Source organism: Podarcis muralis, unplaced genomic scaffold (genome assembly GCF_964188315.1).
Source record: "Podarcis muralis unplaced genomic scaffold, rPodMur119.hap1.1 HAP1_SCAFFOLD_131, whole genome shotgun sequence".
NCBI classification, from domain to species: domain Eukaryota; kingdom Metazoa; phylum Chordata; class Lepidosauria; order Squamata; family Lacertidae; genus Podarcis; species Podarcis muralis.
The window spans coordinates 18,631-37,000 of NW_027554756.1; the positions used below are offsets into that span (position 1 = coordinate 18,631).

Consider the following 18,370-nt stretch of genomic DNA (forward strand, 5'->3'; position numbering starts at 1 on the left):
GTTGAGGCCAGCCTAACCTCTCTGTGGCTTGGGACCTTCAAGATGTTTTTATTTGAAGACCGTAAGTTCCTCTGTGGGGCATACCAGGAGAGGCGGTCCCGTAGGTACGAGGGTCCTAGGCCGTATAGGGCTTTGAAGTTTAAAACCAGCACCTTAAACCTGATCCTGTACTCCACCGGGAGCCAGTGCAGCTGGTATAGCACCGGATGAATGTGATCTCGCAGCGAAGACCCCGTAAGGAGTCTCGCTGCGGCATTCTGCACCCGCTGGAGTTTCTGGGTCAGTCTCAAGGGCAGCCCCACGTAGAGCGAGTTACAATAATCCAGTCTGGAGGTGACCGTCGCGTGGATCACAGTGGCTAGGTCAGGGCGAGAGAGGTAAGGAGCCAGCTGCTTAGCTTGGCGGAGATGAAAAAATGCCGCCTTTGTTATAGCTGCAATCTGCGCCTCCATGGAGAGGGAGGTATCGAAGATTACACCCAAACTCTTAACGGACGGTGCTGGCACTAATTGCACCCCCGCAAGAGATGGGAGTTGCCCCTTCAATCTCATATCGTCCCGTCCCAGCCAGAGGACCTCTGTCTTCGAGGGATTTAACTTCAACCGGCTCCCACGTAACCATCCAGCCACAGCTTCCAAGCATCTGATCAGTGTGTCTGGGGCCAAGTCAGGATGGCCATCCATCAACAGATAGAGTTGGGTGTCATCAGCATACTGATGGCAGCCCAGCCCAAAACTCCGGACAAGCTGGGCAAGGGGGCGCATAAAGATGTTAAAAAGCATTGGGGAGAGTATCGCACCCTGGGGCACTCCACACACCAAGGAGTGGCGGGATGACAATTCCCCCCCAAGCGCCACCCTCTGTCCCCGACCAGAGAGAAACGAGCGCAGCCATTGAAGGACTGTGCCCTGGATCCCCACGTCGGCAAGGCGGTGGTCCAGGAGTTCGTGATCAACCATGTCGAAGGCTGCTGACAGGTCTAGAAGAATCAGCAGCCCCGACCCGCCTCGATCCAGCTGCCTGCGGAGATCATCTGTTAGGGCGACCAGAGCCGTCTCAGTCCCATGACCAGCGCGGAAGCCGGACTGGAATGGATCCAGAGCCGATGTTTCATCCAGAAACCTACCAAGCTGTTCCGCAACCGCTCTCTCAATCACTTTACCCAGGAATGGAAGGTTCGAAACCGGGCGGTAATTAGATAGATCTAAGGGATCTAATGATGTTTTCTTTAAAAGCGGGCGCACCACTGCCTCCTTCAGTTCCCCTGGGAATGTCCCGGTGCCAAGGGACAAGTTGATGATATCCCCCAGAGGGGCCCGCACCTCGTCTGGACACGCTCTATCTTTCACTGAGTTGGAAGGAGAGGTTTAATAAGCGCATTGGCCAGATACACCACTCCTAACACATCATATGTGTTAAAAATCATTGATTTTTATCCACCCTGGTGCCCTGTTACCTGAGGGATCTTGGCCATCAGCTGATAAAGTGGCGGCACTTTTACTCCTAGCTAGGGAGGCCTGGGTGGGGGTAAGCAGGCGGCTGAGCACGTTGCTCTCCATAGGACTGACCTGGGAACGGCGAGCTGGAGGGCGGGAAGAAACCAAAGAGGATTGCAACAGAAAATCCAAAAACAAAGCAAGCAGCCTAATGAAGCAAAGTATGGGAGACTATCGCAAGTCAAAGTGCATTTAGAAAGAAAGAACATCATGGAGAGACAGTGAGAGCCTACACCAGGGGTCAGCAAACTTTTTCAGAAGGGGGCCGGTCCACTGTCCCTCAGAGCTTGTGGGAGGCCGGATTAGATTTTTTTGTGGGGGGGGGGGGGAATGAACAAATTCTTATGCCCCACAAATCACCCAGAGATGCATTTTAAATTAAAGGACACATTCTACTGATGTCAAAACACGCTGATTCCCGGACTGCCCACGGGCCGGATTAATAAGGCGAATCGGCTGGATCCGGCCCCCTGGCCTTAGTTTGCCTACCCATGGCCTACACTCACATATGATTTAAAACACATTATTCTTAAGGGAAGCTCAATAATTTTAAAATTTTAAAGCCCAATTTATATCAAAGCAAGAAACAGGTAAAAATACATGTTTTTAAAATCTGTTTTTCAGCCATCCTGCACTGTTAGTGCACAAATGCAGTACAAATGTAGTGCACATACAGTCCTCCTGCGGAAACCCCACTGATGTTAAGTATGCCTGCACATTTCTTTTTCGTCTTAATGTAGTTAATGTAGGCAAAGATCCTGGTGGATTGGCGCGCTTTACAGTGGTGCCCCGCAAGACGAATGCCTCGCAAGCCGAAAAACTCGCTAGACGAAAGGGTTTTCCGTTTTTTGAGTCGTTCCGCAAGACGAATTTCCCTATGGGCTTGCTTCGCAAGACGAAACGTCTTGCAAGTTCTTGCAAGTTTGTTTCCTTTTTCTTAAAGCCGCTAAGCCGCTAATAGCCCTAAGCCGTTAATAGCTGCTAAGCCGCTAATAGCCGTGCTTCGCAAGACGAAAAAACCGCAAGACGAAGAGACTCGCGGAACGGATTAATTTCGTCTTGCGAGGCACCACTGTACATTAACAGTGGACTACAGTTATATTTGAATATTAAACACAGTGGTACCTCAGGTTACAGACACTTCAGGTTACAGACTCCGCTAACCTCGGGTTAAGAACTTTGCTTCAGGATAAGAACAGAAATTGTGCAGCAGCAGGCCTCATTAGCTAAAGTGGTGCTTCAGGTTAAGAACAGTTTCAGGTTAAGAACAGACCTCCGGAACAAATTAAGTTCTTAACCTGAGAGGTACCACTGTATTCTTAGCAATAAGACCAGAGTTTATTTAAAAAATGGCTTTCATTAGCAACCAATTTCCCCACTTCTCCTGTTTTTCGGGCTGGGCGTTAATCTGTTTTTTGCACCTTTCTGCTCTGCTTGCAAACCTTTGGATTCTGGCTGCTCAGAATTCAGAGGAACTTTGTTATTCAGTCTGTTTAATGAAGAACTTCTTTTAGTTGAGCCTGCAAGGATAAAATCGTGCCACGATTAGCTTTGCATATAGTAGCATGTATATCAATCAAGCCAATTACGAAGATTGACAGAAGATGATTACGCTCTTCAATCTGAATTGCAATGTGTATAAAACTCCACGTAGATGGAAAGAGGAAGCACATTCTCGATTAATTCAGAAAGCAATTATTGCTGGGTGGAAATTTCTCAACCACTTTCTTTTAATTGACAGGGCCTGTGAACTACCCTTTCTAATTGGCTACAACCCTAATTGATGCAATTCTGGGCTGCATCAATAGGTGTATAGCATCTAGATCAAGGGAAGTAATAGTGCCACTGTATTCTGCTCTGGTCAGACCTCACCTGGAGTACTGTGTCCAGTTCTGGGCACCACAGTTCAAGAAGGACACTGACAAACTGGAACGTGTCCAGAGGAGGGCAACCAAAATGGTCAAAGGCCTGGAAACGGTGCCTTATGAGGAACGGCTAAGGGAGCTGGGCATGTTTAGCCTGGAGAAGAGGAGGTTAAGGGGTGATATGATAGCCATGTTCAAATATATAAAAGGATGTCACATAGAGGAGGGAGAAAAGTTGTTTTCTGCTGCTCCAGAGAAGCGGACACAGAGCAATGGATCCAAACTACAAGAAAGAAGATTCCACCTAAACATTAGGAAGAACTTCCTGACAGTAAGAGCTGTTTGACAGTGGAATTTGCTGCCAAGGAGTGTGGTGGAGTCTCCTTCTTTGGAGGTCTTTAAGCAGAGGCTTGACAACCATATTTCAGGAGTGCTCTGATGGTGTTTCCTGCTTGGCAGGGGGGTTGGACTCGATGGCCCTTGTGGTCTCTTCCAACTCTATGATTCTATGATTCTAATTAGCTTTGTAAATGCTCTATTTCACAAATACAGTCTTGTGCGGAAGAGGTCAGTATCCCAATGGTAGAAAATCTACTGTATTTTCCCCAATATTTTTAAGGTTTAAAATTGGGGGTCGTCTTATACACGGAATGTTGCCATCCATGATTTCTTCATTTTGGTCTCAAAAAAGAGGGGTCATCTTATACACAGAAAAATACGATACTTCACATGTAGAGAACACCCCAGGATCAACCCCTGGGGGTCTCCAGGTAGGGCTGGAAAGACCGCTATCTGAAATCGCAAGGAACTACCGCTAGTTAGTATGAACAGTATTGACTTAGACGGGCCAATGGTCTGATTGCGGGGAAGGCAACTTCCTAGGTCCCAATCCCACAAAATAACAGTAACAGGGGGGCTCAGTGCAATTACAGCACGTAGAGAATGAACCATCTGCCCAGACGTAGGCCCAGTTCATCATCATCATCATCATCATGTTTTTATTTATACCCCGCCCATCTGGCTGGGTTTCCCCAGCACAGATTCAGGCCCAGTTCATTAATAATAATAATAATTTATTATTTCTATCCCAACTGTCTGGCTGGGTTTCCCCAGCCACTCCTGGCGGCTTCCAACAAAAGAGTAAAAATACATTAAAACATCAATAATTAAAAACTTCCCTAAACAGTTCAGAAGTCAATGACTTCCCATTCGAGGCACACACCCCTTCCTCTCTGGCATGGCCAGGAGACCAGAAGATTCACTTCAAATTTTAAGGAAACCAGTCTGCTGTTAAATCCAACTCAGGAAATGGGGGTTTGTTTATATTACATTATGGTTTGACTCCCTGGTCCTGAATGGGGCAACTGTGCCCCTGAAGGACCAGCTGCGCAGCCTGGGGGTGATCTTGGACCCAAGGAGGCACAGGTCCATTCTGTGTCCAGGGCAGCTCCATCTGGGACGCAGGATGAGCCCCTACCTGCCCAGAGTGGCACATGCTCTGGTTATCTCCCGCTTGGACTACTGCCATGCACTCTACATGGGTCTGCCTTGGAAGGTGACCCAAAAACTGCAACTAATTCAGAATGCGGCAGCCAGACTGGGGACTGGGACCGCTGAGACCATATAACACCAGTCTTGAGAGACCTGCACTGGCTCCCCGTACGTTTCCGAGCCCAATTCAAAGTGTATTAAGAGGATGCTGGTGAGGCAGGCTGAACCTTTCTGTAAACAAGGATTTCATTCTTCCCAAAAGGAAACCTTCCTCTGTGGGTCAATGTGAAGAGGATGCCAGTGAGGTTGAACCTTTCTGTAAAATAAAGTCTTACTGAGACCATAAAACACCAGTCCTGAGAGACCTGCATTGGCTCCCAGTACATTTCCAAGCACAATTCAAAGTGTTGGTGCTGACCTTGAAAGCCATCAATGCCCTTGGCCCAGTAGACGTGAAGGAGTGTCTCTACCCTGCATGCCGGGGTCCCTCTTCTGCGAGAAGCGAGGTTACAGGGAACCAGGCAGGGGGCCTTCTCGGTGGTGGTGCCCACCCTGTGGAACACCCTCCCACCAGATGTCAAGGTGATAAGCAACTATCCTACTTTCAAAAGACTTCTGAAGGCAGCCCTGTTTAGGGAAGTTTTTCATGTTTCATGCTGTATTGTGTTTTTAATATTCAACTGGGAGCCGCCCAGAGTGGCTGGGGAAACCCAGTCAGATGGCCGGGGTATAAATAATAAATTATTATTATACTATTGTTGTTGTTATACTGTTGTTGTTGTTTGTTGTTGTTGTTAATAGATGGGTCATTGGTCTGATCCAGCAAGTCTGTTCTTCTATTCTTATGACTGAGAATCAGCCATATTTAGAATCAAAGAACCATTATCACAAATCAAGATAACTAGATCTGACTGTAATTCTCTTCTGCAGGTGGAGGTTAACATGTCCATATGTGGTCATGAAGTATGAACTTGTGCAGCCCATGCACAACCTTGCCTGCTGTCTGTGAAATCTAGAAAGTCTCAGGACAGGAGATGTACATAAATCACTTTTAATAGTAAACGGTTGAGGGAATCTGACTCTATGTGAGAAAAGCCTCACACAATACAGCAGAGAATAATTGGGCGTACGGACAGAAGTACGTTGCAAACCGTATGCATGATATGGCTGCTCTCTTTGCCGTGCTACTTTAGACTTTGTGCAATGGCCGGCTGGGGATGCTAGCAGCAGGATCAGAGAATGCAAGGATAAATGTGCAGACAGTGATTTAAAGAAGTCGAATTGTAGCGGAGGGAAGCTGCGGGTGGGTGGGTGGAGTACTATACAACATGTACCGTATTTTTTGCTCCATAGGACACACTTTTTTCTCCCTAAAAGGAAAGGGGAAATGTCTGTGCGTCTTATGGAGCGAATGCGTGGTCCCTGGAGCTGAATTGCCCAGGGTCAAAAAGCAGATCATGCTCTTTTTTTTGAAAGAGGGAAGTGGGTGTTGAAACAAAGCCGCTGATTGGCAAGTGATCGGGGAGCGAGATAAGGGACGCTAGTGATAAAGGAGGCTGCCTGTGAGGGGGGAGGTAAAGACAGCAAACTTGCAAGGAGAGGAGACAGGAAGACTAAAGCAATGAGGAGAGAAATTAGAAGAAAAGGAGGAGCAAAAAACTGCTCCAGCTGAGGAAAAGACACTAAGGCAAACAAGAGAGAAGGGGGTGTTGAAAGGAAGCAGCTGATTGGTAAGCAATAAGGGAAAGACATAAGGGACGTGATAAAGGAGGCTGCCTGGGAGGGGGGATCCTCAGGATTTTTACATTGGGTCACCCCAAATTCACTGTCAGATCACCTAACATGTCCATGGCTACAGCCTGCACCAAAAAAATCACGCACCCACTGTTTTGTGGGGCCGCAATGGTGCAAAAACGTGGTTACAAAGCACAGATCCACATGAATCCTCAGGATTTTTGTATTGGGCCACCCCAAATTCACCATCAGATCACATAGCATATCCATGGCTACAGCCTGCACCAAAAAAATCACGCACCCACTGTTGCCTGGGGCCGCAATGGCACAGAAACGTGGTTACAAAGGACGGATCCACAAGGATTCTCGGGATTTTTGCATTGGGCTACCCCAAACTCACTGTCAAATCACATGTCTGTGGCCACAGCATTCACCACAAAAATCATACATCCACTGTTTCGTTCAGAATATTTTTTTTCTTGTTTTCCTCCTCTAAAAACTAGGTGCGTCTTATGGAGCGAAAAATATTTGTTTTCAATGTTTTTGAACTGTGTTTTTTCTTCTCTCAAATTCATTTCATTTTTTTCTGTTGTTCTATTTTTTCTGTATTATTTAAATAAATATTTTTTTTAAAAAAAGGAAAAGGAAAAAAAAGGAAAGGGGGGGGAAACCGCCACCAATTTTCAGACACCTGACTACTGTCCTTTTCCGTGTAGAAGACACCCCCATGTATAAGATGACCCCTCTTTTTTGAGCCCAAAATGAAGAAATAATGAATGGCAACAATCTGTGTACAAGACTACCCCCAATTTTAAACTTCAAAAATTTGGGGGAAAATATAGTCTTATACACGGAAAAACACAGCACTTAAGTCTTGGGTCAAATGGAAGTGCTTGTGATTGACAGCATGCAAATCCTGATGGGTTAGTATGGAAGAGTAGGTGGCAACAAAAAAGGAATGGCAGGATAAATTATTAGATTATGCTGAATTGGCCAGATTAACAGAGACGATTAGGGGACAATCCAGATAAGAATTCCCAAAAGAATGGGGAAAATGCAGAGAATACTTTCCCAAAAAGTGCCCCAAAATATACACCTGGACTTGTTTCAATTAATTTCTACAGGAGACTTTGTGGTTTTTTAAGTCATAATTAGGAAAAATTGTAATAATCCCATACAAAAGAAATAGTATACAAGAAGTAAATAAGGAGGCCATTTACAGGATAAAGGAAGTCTTTTATTTTTATGTTATCTTTGTGTAAGAGGATAGGAGTTTAATTTTGATAATTAAATTGCCAATGGTGGTGGGTTTGTTTGTATGTATGAGTTGTTGTGGACTATGTTGTAAATAAAGGTAAAGGGACCCCTGACCATTAGATCCAGTCGTGACCGACTCTGGGGTTGCAGCGCTCATCTCGCTTTATTGGCCGAGGGAGCCGGCGTATAGCTTCCAGGTCATGTGGCCAGCATGACTAAGCCGCTTCTGGCAAACCAGAGAAATCAGGGGTAATAATTTGGCTTTCTGAATTCCAGAACTGAGGGGGTCTGCAAAGTGTCTACCATGACTCTTCTGTTCTAACGGAACTTGTCACATCCTGCAACCAATGGGTGGAGATATGCACTGTCCACTGGGTTAACAAAATGAGTCAAAAAAGGGAATTTAAGGCCAAAATATCACGAAGAGGTGTAAAGGTGGAAAAGCATACTAGGTTTTCAGTTTCTCAGAGGGAGAAAGCATTCCCCAAGGGGGGGGGGGGGGAGGAGAGCAGTGAATCTAATAGAAGGGAGCAAGAGGAACAAGAGGGAGGGACCGGCTGTTCCCAGGAAAGGCCAGGGTTCAGTTCTAGCTCAGATTCGGAGGAGGGGAGATACAAGCCAGCTCTAGCCAGGAGGGTAGGGAAAAGAGCGGGAAAGCAAAGGGAAAGGCGCCTTCGCCATTTGGAGAGTGGCTGGTCATGGAGAAGCAGAGCTCAGAAGGTATCTGAAAGAAGGGACTCTGAGGAAGAAGAGTTAAGAACTGTTTATAAGAATGTTTTGTTAATACGCAATAAAAAGTTTTATAAAAGAACAAGAAGCGTTTCTGTGGTGATCTGAAGAGGACAACGACCAGTCCTGACAGAATACCTTCTGCTCTGCGCCGCTTCACTATAAGTAAAGAAGGAGAAACCAAAATGGATGGAGCTGTGGCGCCAGTTGGGCAAGGAGAAACCCCAGCGCTCCAGCTAACATTACAGGACTTATGGCAACAGAACTTACAGTTGAAAAGTCAAGTCGACGTCCTATCGGCAGCACTGGGAGAACATAGAACCAGGCTGCAATCGACGTGGGGAGATAGAGTGAGTAAAACATTGACTGTACGTCCACGTAGCTTCCAGGGAGAAAGCTCTGAATACATGGCTTTCAAGACAGAAATTTCTTACATAATTGAGATAAAGGATAAAGAATTTCAATCTGAGCAAGAGAAGGTTGCTTATGTGATTAATTTCTTGGAAGGGAGGGCTAAGGACTGTGTTATACCCCTCATATCTCGGAGGGATGCCGCCCTAGGAAATCTACACATTTTTCTGCAGTATCTAGACACGATTTTCTTAGACCCTGCGCATGAAACAACCACAGCTAGGCAGCTGTTGAGAATGAGACAAGGAAAAGACACTGTGGGAGTTTATTGGTCCAACTTTAGTTTGCTGGTGCAGAAATTAAAATGGGATCTGAATTCCCCAACAGTCGCAGCCCTTTTTAGGGAAGGACTGAATAATGAGATTTTAGACCAATTGGCCCAAATGCCAGAACCTAGTTCCTTGGACTCTCTGGTCCGAACGTGCCTGCAATTGAGCCTACGCGTGGAACGGAGGGCTAGTGAAAAGAAGGAACAATGGAGACCACGGTGGCGGGAAAATAATATTATCGAAAGTACAGAGAGCAGAGCGGGCAACGTGACAGGACGAGAGTGGCCAGAGCCCATGGAATTAGGAGCAGCCAGACCCCTCCCAGTTACTACCTCTTCCATGGTAAGAGGAAATGCAGGGAAAGGAAGAGATGCAAGGCGTTGCTTTGTCTGTGGAAAACAAGGGCATCTAGCACGACAATGTCACAATCGTAAAGGATGGGAGTCTCTATCTGGAGCAGACATGAGAGACGACAATTGCCCAGAGGAACTGCATCAGGGAAACGAATGTCCCCGGCTGGAAATGGGAGCTTGCAGCTGGGTGGAGAAGCAATAGAAGGCTCTCACGCGGAACCACCTATCCCATGGCTAACGGTGAAGGTGCAACTACAACTACCCAATGGACACAGCGTCCAGGTAGAGGCGTTGTTAGACTCAGGAGCGTCAGCAGATTTCATAGATCAGAAATTGGTACAGGAACACAAAATCGCTTTGTTACCTTTGAGTTTCCCACTGCGAGTGAAAACAATCGACGGCAGACCGCTACTTTCAGGAGAAGTGACTTATGAGACTCCACCAATGAGAATGGATATGGGTCATCACTCAGAGACCAGGGCATTTCATGTGACCAAACTAGCTGGGCACCCAATGGTGCTGGGCATGAGTTGGCTCAATCGTCATAATCCGGTGATTGCCTGGCATCAAAGATCTTTGGTTTTTGGTTCGATATATTGTATGACACATTGTTTGGGGCAAAAGGGAAAAATCTCGGTGGAAGTAATGGGAACAGAGGTAGAAGGGAAGTTGATGGGGAATGAAAGTGAGATTCCATCACAATATATGGCTTATCAGGATGTTTTTTGTGAAAAAGAAGCAGATAAACTTCCACCACATAGGCCCTATGATTGCAAGATAGATCTAGTCCCTGGGGCACAGTTGCCACCAAGCAAGATATATGCCATATCGGAAGTAGAATCTGCAGCATTGAGGGAGTTCCTGCAAAAGAATTTGCAGAGAGGTTTTATTAGAGAGTCTACGGCCTCTGGGGGTGCTCCTGTCTTTTTTGTCAAAAAGAAAGGTGAGGAAGGGGCACCAAGATTAGTATGTGACTTCAGAATCCTTAACAGTCAAATGAAGCCTCGTGTGTGCCCACTGCCACGTATAGATGACCTCTTAGAGAGAGTAAGGTCAGCCAAAGTCTTTACCAAGCTTGATCTACGAGGAGCATATAATCTGATAAGGGTCAGAGAAGGGGATGAGTGGAAAACCAGTTTTTGTACTAAGTATGGTGCATTTGAATTCTTGGTAATGCCTTTTGGCTTGCAAAATGGCTCAGGGGTATTTCAAACCTTCATCAATCACGTCTTAGCAGGTATACTGGATCAGTTCTGTGTCTCTTATTTAGATGACCTCTTAATATATAGTGAAAGTATGGAGGAACACGTAAAACATGTCACACAGGTGTTAGAGAGATTGAGGACCAACAGGTTATATGTGAAGTTAGAGAAGTGTAAATTCCACACACAAAAGGTGGAGTTCCTGGGATATTGCATTTCCCACAAAGGGGAGCACATGGACCCCAGTAAAGTTCAGGCAGTGGTGGAATGGGAGGCACCTAAAACTAAGAAAGATCTACAGAGGTTTTTAGGATTTGCTAATTTCTATCGTAAATTCATAGGTAATTACTCCAAAATCACAGCGCCACTAACTGATTGTCTAAGAGGCAAGGGGCCATTCAGATGGACTGAGGAAGCACAGAAGGCCTTTGATAAATTAAAGGTGGTGTTTGCTTCAGAAAAATATCTTATGCACCTAGATCCAAGTAAGCGTATAAAGGTAGAAACTGATGCCTCTGACAGGGCTATTGGGGCCATTCTGCTGCAACAGGACAAGGAAGGGGACTGGAGACCCTGTGCATTCTACTCTAGAAAATTAAATCAATCAGAACAAAACTACACCATATTTGATAAGGAACTTTTAGCTGTGCACGCTGCCTTTAAAGTGTGGAGACATTTTTTGGAAGGGGCATCACATCAGGTGGTGGTACAAACAGATCATAAGAATTTAGAGTATTGGAGAACTGCTAGACAGCTAAACCAAAGGCAAATTAGGTGGGCAGAGTTTTTTGCTGGGTTTAATTTTAGGATTGAGTACATACCTGGGCATCAAAACATTCGTGCAGACGCGCTATCGCGCAAACCTGAGTATATGGAAGGGGAAGCACCTCCCAAGTTGCGAGAAATGCTGAGATCGGATCAGTGGGGGTGTGCAGCCGTAGTAGTGGATGGCAGGGAATTCCAGCAATTGACAGTAACAGATGAGTTTGCACAAAAGAAAATGGAGGAACTGAGAAAAGGTAGAGGGGAAGTGGAAGGTTTCAAAGAAAAAGATGGATTGTTGTACAGGAGAGGGGTGCTGTATGTACCTGCAGGTGAATTAAGAGGTAAAGTGTTGAGGCAACATCATGATAACCCGACTGCAGGACATTTTGGTAGAGAAAAGACCCTGTATCAGATCACACAGCAGTTCTTGTGACCAAAGTTGAGGGAGGAAGTAACACAATATGTAAGAGGTTGTGAAGTATGTCAACGAGCCAAGGCACCCAGAGCAGCTCCCGCAGGGTTGTTGCAACCTATGCCCACGCCGGGAAGGCCTTGGGATGTGGTGTCTATGGATTTTATAACGGATCTACCGTCATCGCACAGGCAAACAGTGATCTTTGTAGTGGTTGACATGCTAACCAAGATGGCACATTTCATACCATGTACCAAAATTCCGACCGCACAGGAAACTGCAAAGATGTTTTTAGATAATATTTTTAGGTTGCATGGTATGCCATCACAAATCATTTCAGATAGAGGGGCCCAATTTACATCACAATTTTGGAAGAGGTTAATGCAGTTACTAGATGTGGAGCTAAGCCTCACGTCAGCGAGACACCCGCAAACCAATGGGGAAGCTGAAAGAACGAATGCAACACTACAACAATATCTGAGGTGTTATGCTGGTTATCAGCAGAGCGGGTGGTTAGAGAAGTTGAGTCTAGCAGAGTTTGCGTATAATAATGCAATGCATGTGTCTACGGGCAGAGCCCCATTTGTGGCAAACTATGGCTTGCACCCAAGGGCATTCCCAGGTCAAGAGGAGCAGTTAGCAGTACCAGCAGCAGAACAAATGATAGAGGAGTTGAGGTGCATTCATGAGATATTGAAAGAGGATTTGGAAGAAGCTAAAGAGGCTTACAAGAAAGCTGCAGATAGGCACCGGTGAGTTGGGGAAGAAATCCAAGTAGGGAGCTGGGTATGGCTGTCTACCAAGGGACTACCAATACGAGGGAAGTGTAAAAAGCTAGAACCAAGGAGATTGGGACCTTTCCAAGTAAAGGCTCAAATTAACCCAGTCGCTTTCAAGCTTCATTTGCCTGAAAATATGAGAATACACCCTGTATTTCATAGATCTTTATTGTCAGTGTTTGTACCAGCACATAAGTATCAAATTTCAAGGGAACCACCTCCTTTTCCCACCATGATGGGTAAAGCGGAGACCGAAGTGGAAGAAATATTAGACTCGAGAATAAGTAGGAGGAAATTACAGTATTTGGTTGCATGGAAAGGGTTAGATGAGTCTGAGAACTCATGGGAACCAGCAGAAAAAATTAACGTTCCAGAATTGCAGAGAGAATTTCATAGAAGATATCCCCACAAGCCAAAACCCCAGAACTGGCATCTTCAAGAAATTTTTGAAGAGACAGATAGCGAGGAAGAAGAGTTCATAGGGTTCGGTCCTTCAGAAACAGAGGAGAGCGAGGAGGAGGAAGGGGGGCTTAGGGGAGGGGGTGATGTCAGGGAAGAGTTAGAGGTTTTCAGTTTATCAGAGGGAGAAAGCATTCCCCAAGGGGGGGAGGAGAGCAGTGAATCTAATAAAAGGGAGCAAGAGGAACAACAGGGAGGGACCGGCTGTTCCCAGGAAAGGCCAGGGTTCAGTTCTAGCTCAGATTCGGAGGAGGGGAGATACAAGCCAGCTCTAGCCAGGAGGTTAGAAAAAAGAGCGGGAAAGCGAAGGGAAAGGCGCCTTCGCCATTTGGAGAGTGGCTGGTCATGGAGAAGCAGAGCTCAGAAGGTATCTGAAAGAAGGGACTCTGAGGAATAATAGTTAAGAACTGTTTATAAGAATGTTTTGTTAATACGCAATAAAAAGTTTTATAAAAGAACAAGAAGCGTTTCTGTGGTGATCTGAAGAGGACAACGACCAGTCCTGACAACTATGTTGTTGCTGTTTTGCAAACATACACTCACCCTTGCTGGGAGAATTCAGACGTGCTGCTGAGGATGAAAGGCGCTTATTGATGACAGTTTCTGCTTGCTTAAGGTTTGCTGAGGAGGTAGAGCGCTTGCTGCCTGAAAAAAGGAATTATTACTTTAGCACAGGGTAGATTTAAGTTCTCAAACTGAATCTGTTCCGGAAACCAAAACATTCCAAAACCAAGGTGTGCTTTCCCATAGAAAGGAATGCAAAATATATTACTCCATTGGAGACTTTGAAAAACAACCCCTAACACAGCCATTTCACATGAATTTTGCTATCTGGTCTGCACTCTTTATAAAGATTTGAGGAATGAGATTCTCACCCCTCTTTTATTGTCCATTCCGGGTCACCCAACCACTGCCAGTCTCCTTCCTCTTGGCAGGTCAAGAGGAGCAGAGGACAGCAAAGGCTGCCAGGTTTTGAGCTGGGGCCATCAGAAGATCCACTATTTGGCTGCTGATTGAGGACCCTAAAGTGTCTTTTATACCATCGACTTTTGATTTCTGTTCTTTGTATATTGCATTCCTGTTTTGTTGCTATGGTTGATACAAATAAAGATTCATTCATTCATTCCAACTCTTGAGACACAGGCACAACTCCTAAAAGGATGTCTGCCTGGGACATGCAACTCTGGGGTCTCTGATTCAGTTCATAGAAATAGCAGGGTAGCAGACTGGGTGGGTGAACAGGTAGGCAGGTAAGGAGTTCCTATGGTGGAGGCAGCATCTAGGCTATATTACACCAGACACCAGAGAATATTCCAAGGGGCCATGCCTAAGGTTTTTGTGCAGTGTATACAATAATCTTATGAGCAAGCAGGTCATATGAATTCTTTCGATCTCAAAGAGGAAGTAGCAAGTCAGCTGCATGCAAGCAATTGCCTGGTTAAGAGGAACGCAGCTCTGTGTGGCTTACAGAAGGCCTCTAAGCAACACCGTTCTAGACAGGAAGTTACCGTTGCTTAAATCCAGCTATTGAAGGAGAATGCCAAGGCTAGTGGGGTTAGTTCAAATAATAGCAAGCAGGCAAATAGATACTAGACCCACCTTCATCTGGAATTGGCGACTCTGTGAAATAAAGTTTGTAAACGAAAATCACAACGATGAAACAAGCATGAAAGAATTCACAAGGAAAACATTCAGAAATAAGGGGCAAGGCAGGATTAAGGTTCTTAATCTTAAATAACTGGCACTTTTATTGAACAATCCCATTACAAGATGTAACATTAGTTAAATCCCCAATCTGCGAGTACCTAACAACATAGGAAGCTGTCTTATACTGGGTCAGAACATTGGGTTCACCTAGGTCAGTACTGCCAACACTGGCTGGCAGAAGATGTTCAGGGATTCAGGCAGAGAACATTCCCAGCTCTACTTGAGATGTGATGTATTGAACCTGGGCTCTTCTAAATAATAATAATAATAATAATACTGCTACAACTAATAATAATAACATTTCTACCCTGCCCATCTGGCTGGGTTTTCCCAGCCACTCTGGGGGGCTTCCAACAAAATATCAAAATGCAATGATTCATCCAATATCAAAAGCTTCCCTAAACAGGGCTGCCTTCAGATGTCTTCTAAAAGTCAGATGGTTGTTTATTTCCTTGACATCTGACGGGCAGGCGTTCCACAGGGCTGGTGCCACAACCGAGAAGGCCCTCTGCCTGGTTCCCTGTAACTTCGCTTTTCTCAGGGAGGGAACTGCCAGAAGGTCCTCGGGAGGAGGTGTCCGGGGTGGAGGTGCTGCTTCACGTCTACTGGGCCGAGGCCTTTTAGGGCTTTCAAGGTCAGCACCAACACTTTGAATTGTGCCTGGAAAGGTCTTGGGAGCCAATGTAGGTCTTTCAGGACTGGTGTTATGTGGTCTCGGGCTGTGCAAATGCAAAGCATGTGCTCTGTCACCCCAAGGGCCTGCCACCCTTACAAAGATACTGTTTCAGCCCAGAAGGACATCAAAATGTAGATTAAGGGAGTTTATGCCCCTTTTGATATTAACATTCAATATGAATGCAAAAGACTCAGGTGTTATCAAGCACCGGGAAGCCTCACAAAAACTCGCCTACTCTTCGCTTCATTGTTACACTCCTATGACAAGCAGAATCCGACAGGAGCGCCTTGCTCCAAACAGGACAGGTTTTAACAGTGTGCCACCGGACCCGATTAACTAGTTTTAAGGTAGAAATGTCTCTAGGAGGAGGCACCCACAAGGGAAATGGAAAGCTTGTCTATTTAAAAAGTTCCCCCTCTGCTCAATCATTTTTAGTCATCTGAAGGCAGCCCTGTTTAGGGAAGCTTTGAATATTGGATGAATCATTGTATTTTAATATTCTGCTGGAAGCTGCCCAGAGTGGCTGGGGAAACCCAGCCAGATGGGCGGGGTATAAATAATAAATTGTTGTTGTTGTCGTCGTCGTCAGGAAAGGGAATTAGCCATGATAGCTAAGTGAATGTCCAGGCTCAAACAGAAAGTTCCTCCGAGTAGCCGTTGTGGGGGTGGTAAACAGCAATGGGTGGCTATTTCCACCATGCACTAAACTGGGATTCCTGGAAGCAACTGGCAGGCCAATGCCAAAAACAAGATGACTAGATTTATTGTATTTTATTGTATTTTAATAAAGATGGGTGGGGTATAACTAATATATTATTATTATTATTATTATTATTATTATTATTATTATTATTAGGGTCATTGGTCTGCTCCAGCAAGTCTGTTCTTCTATTCTTATGACTGAGAATCAGCCATATTTAGGATCAAAGAACCATTATCACTAATCAAAATAACTAGATCTGACTCTGTACTCATTCTCTCCTGCAGGCCAACTTCGAAAATCAAATGTCTAACATGTGGGTAGGCAGATTAAGGCCTGGGGGCCGGATCCGGCCCAATCGCCTTCTCAATCCGGCCCATGGACAGTCTGGGAACTAGCGTGTTTTGACATGAGTAGAATGTGCCCTTTTGTTTACCGTATTTTTCGCTCTATAACACGCACCTGACCATAACACGCACATCGTTTTTAGAGGAGGAAAACAAGGGAAAAAACATTCTGAATGAAACAGTGGATGTATCATTTTTGTGCTTCATGCTGTGGCCACAGACATGTGATCTGATGGTGAATTTGGGGTGACCCAATGCAAAAATCCTGAGAATTCCTGTGGATCCATGCTTTGTAACCACGTTTTTGCACCATTGCAGCCCCAGGCAACAGTGGGTGCGTGCTTTTTTTGGTGCAGGCTGTAGTCATGGACATGCTATGTGATCTGATGGTGAATTTGGGGTGACCCAATGCAAAGATCCTGAGAATCCCTGTGGATCCATGCTTTGTAACCACATGTTTACACCATTGCAGCCCCAGGCAACAGTGGGTGCGTGCTTTTTTTGGTGCAGGCTGTAGCCATGGACATGCTATGTGATCTGATGGTGAATTTGGGGTGACCCAATGCAAAAATCCTGAGAATCCCTGTCGATCCATGCTTTGTAACCACGTTTTTGCACCATTGCAGCCCCAGGCAACGAAACAGAGAAGGGTGGGCAGTAAGACCCTGAGGCAGAATGCAGGAAAGCAGCCACTTCCTCTTTTCAGGTTTCCCTTCTCCGTGACTCGCCATTTGACTTTTGCTTGATTTTTTGGCTCCAGGGACCACACATTCGCTCTATAACACGCACAGACATTTCCCCTTCCTTTTTAGGAGAAAAAATCTGTGTGTTATAGAGGGAAAAATACGGTATTTAAAATGCATCTCTGGAGGGAGGGTGGACTGGCCCCCTGCTGGAAAAGTTTGCTGACTCCTGGTCCAACAAGTATCTGCAAGATAACTGACATAGGAAAGCTACTGTGCTTTCTGTAGAAAGAGCCAGTTTAAACAGGCCACATTTACTGAACCCTTCACCTTTACTTTTAAATCAAACCACACTTCATTCCCATGCTCAGTTTTTCATACATCCAAAGCTGCCTTACAGGGAGCCAGACTCGTGGTCTAAACTGGCCCAGCACTGACTACTCTGGCCGGCAGCGTTTAAAAGACTGTCTCAAAGCAAATCAACAAGCGTAAAGCAAAAGAGGTTGAAAGATCTCAAGGCAAATCTAAAAAAAAGTAGGATAAACACCGACAACTGGGAAACACCGGCCTGCGAGCGCTCCAATTGGAGAACAGCCTTGACCAAATGTGTCCTGGGCTTTGGAGACACTCAAACTCAGGATGCGAGGGAGAAACGGGTGAAGAGGAAGGCACGCTGGGCAAATCCACACCGGGATCAACTCCTGCCTGGAATCCAATGTCCCTGCTGCTGAAGGATGTGTGAGTCCAGAATTGACCTCTGCAATCCCACAAAAGGGATTGCCAAAGAAGAGAAGAAGAAAAAGAGGGGGAAGAAAAGGAGGAGCAGGTGGAGGAGCAGGAGGAGGCGAAAAGAAGAGGAAGAGAAGAGAAGAGATGAAGGAGGAGAAGGTGTGGAGGAGGAGGAGGAGGAGGAGGAGGAGAAGAAGAAGAAGAAGAAGAAGAAGAAGAAGAAGAAGAAGAAGAAGAAGAAGAAGAAGAAGAAGAAAAGAGGAGGAGGAGGAGAAAAGAGGAAGAGGAAAAGGAGGAGGAGAGATG

At 45.6% G+C, this 18,370-nt stretch overlaps 1 protein-coding gene across 4 annotated transcripts in view; it reads right to left on the reverse strand.

The window, feature by feature from the left end:
- Positions 1-15,146, reverse strand: part of LOC144324868 (uncharacterized) — a 31,523-nt gene extending 16,377 nt beyond the window's left edge. The window contains exons 1-4 of one of the 4 annotated variants that reach the window (XM_077923037.1): positions 14,822-15,129; positions 13,766-13,867; positions 2,939-3,016; positions 1,457-1,582 (exon numbers count right to left, since the gene is read on the reverse strand). In XM_077923037.1, coding sequence (XP_077779163.1) covers positions 1,457-1,559 — 103 coding nt within the window. In that variant the 5' untranslated portion in view covers positions 1,560-1,582; positions 2,939-3,016; positions 13,766-13,867; positions 14,822-15,129. Of the gene's footprint in view, positions 1-1,456; positions 1,583-2,917; positions 3,017-13,765; positions 13,868-14,821 lie in introns of all 4 variants that reach the window. The other 3 variants (XM_077923036.1, XM_077923038.1, XM_077923039.1) reach the window with 3 other exon arrangements.
- Between the last annotated feature and the right edge of the window lie 3,224 nt (positions 15,147-18,370).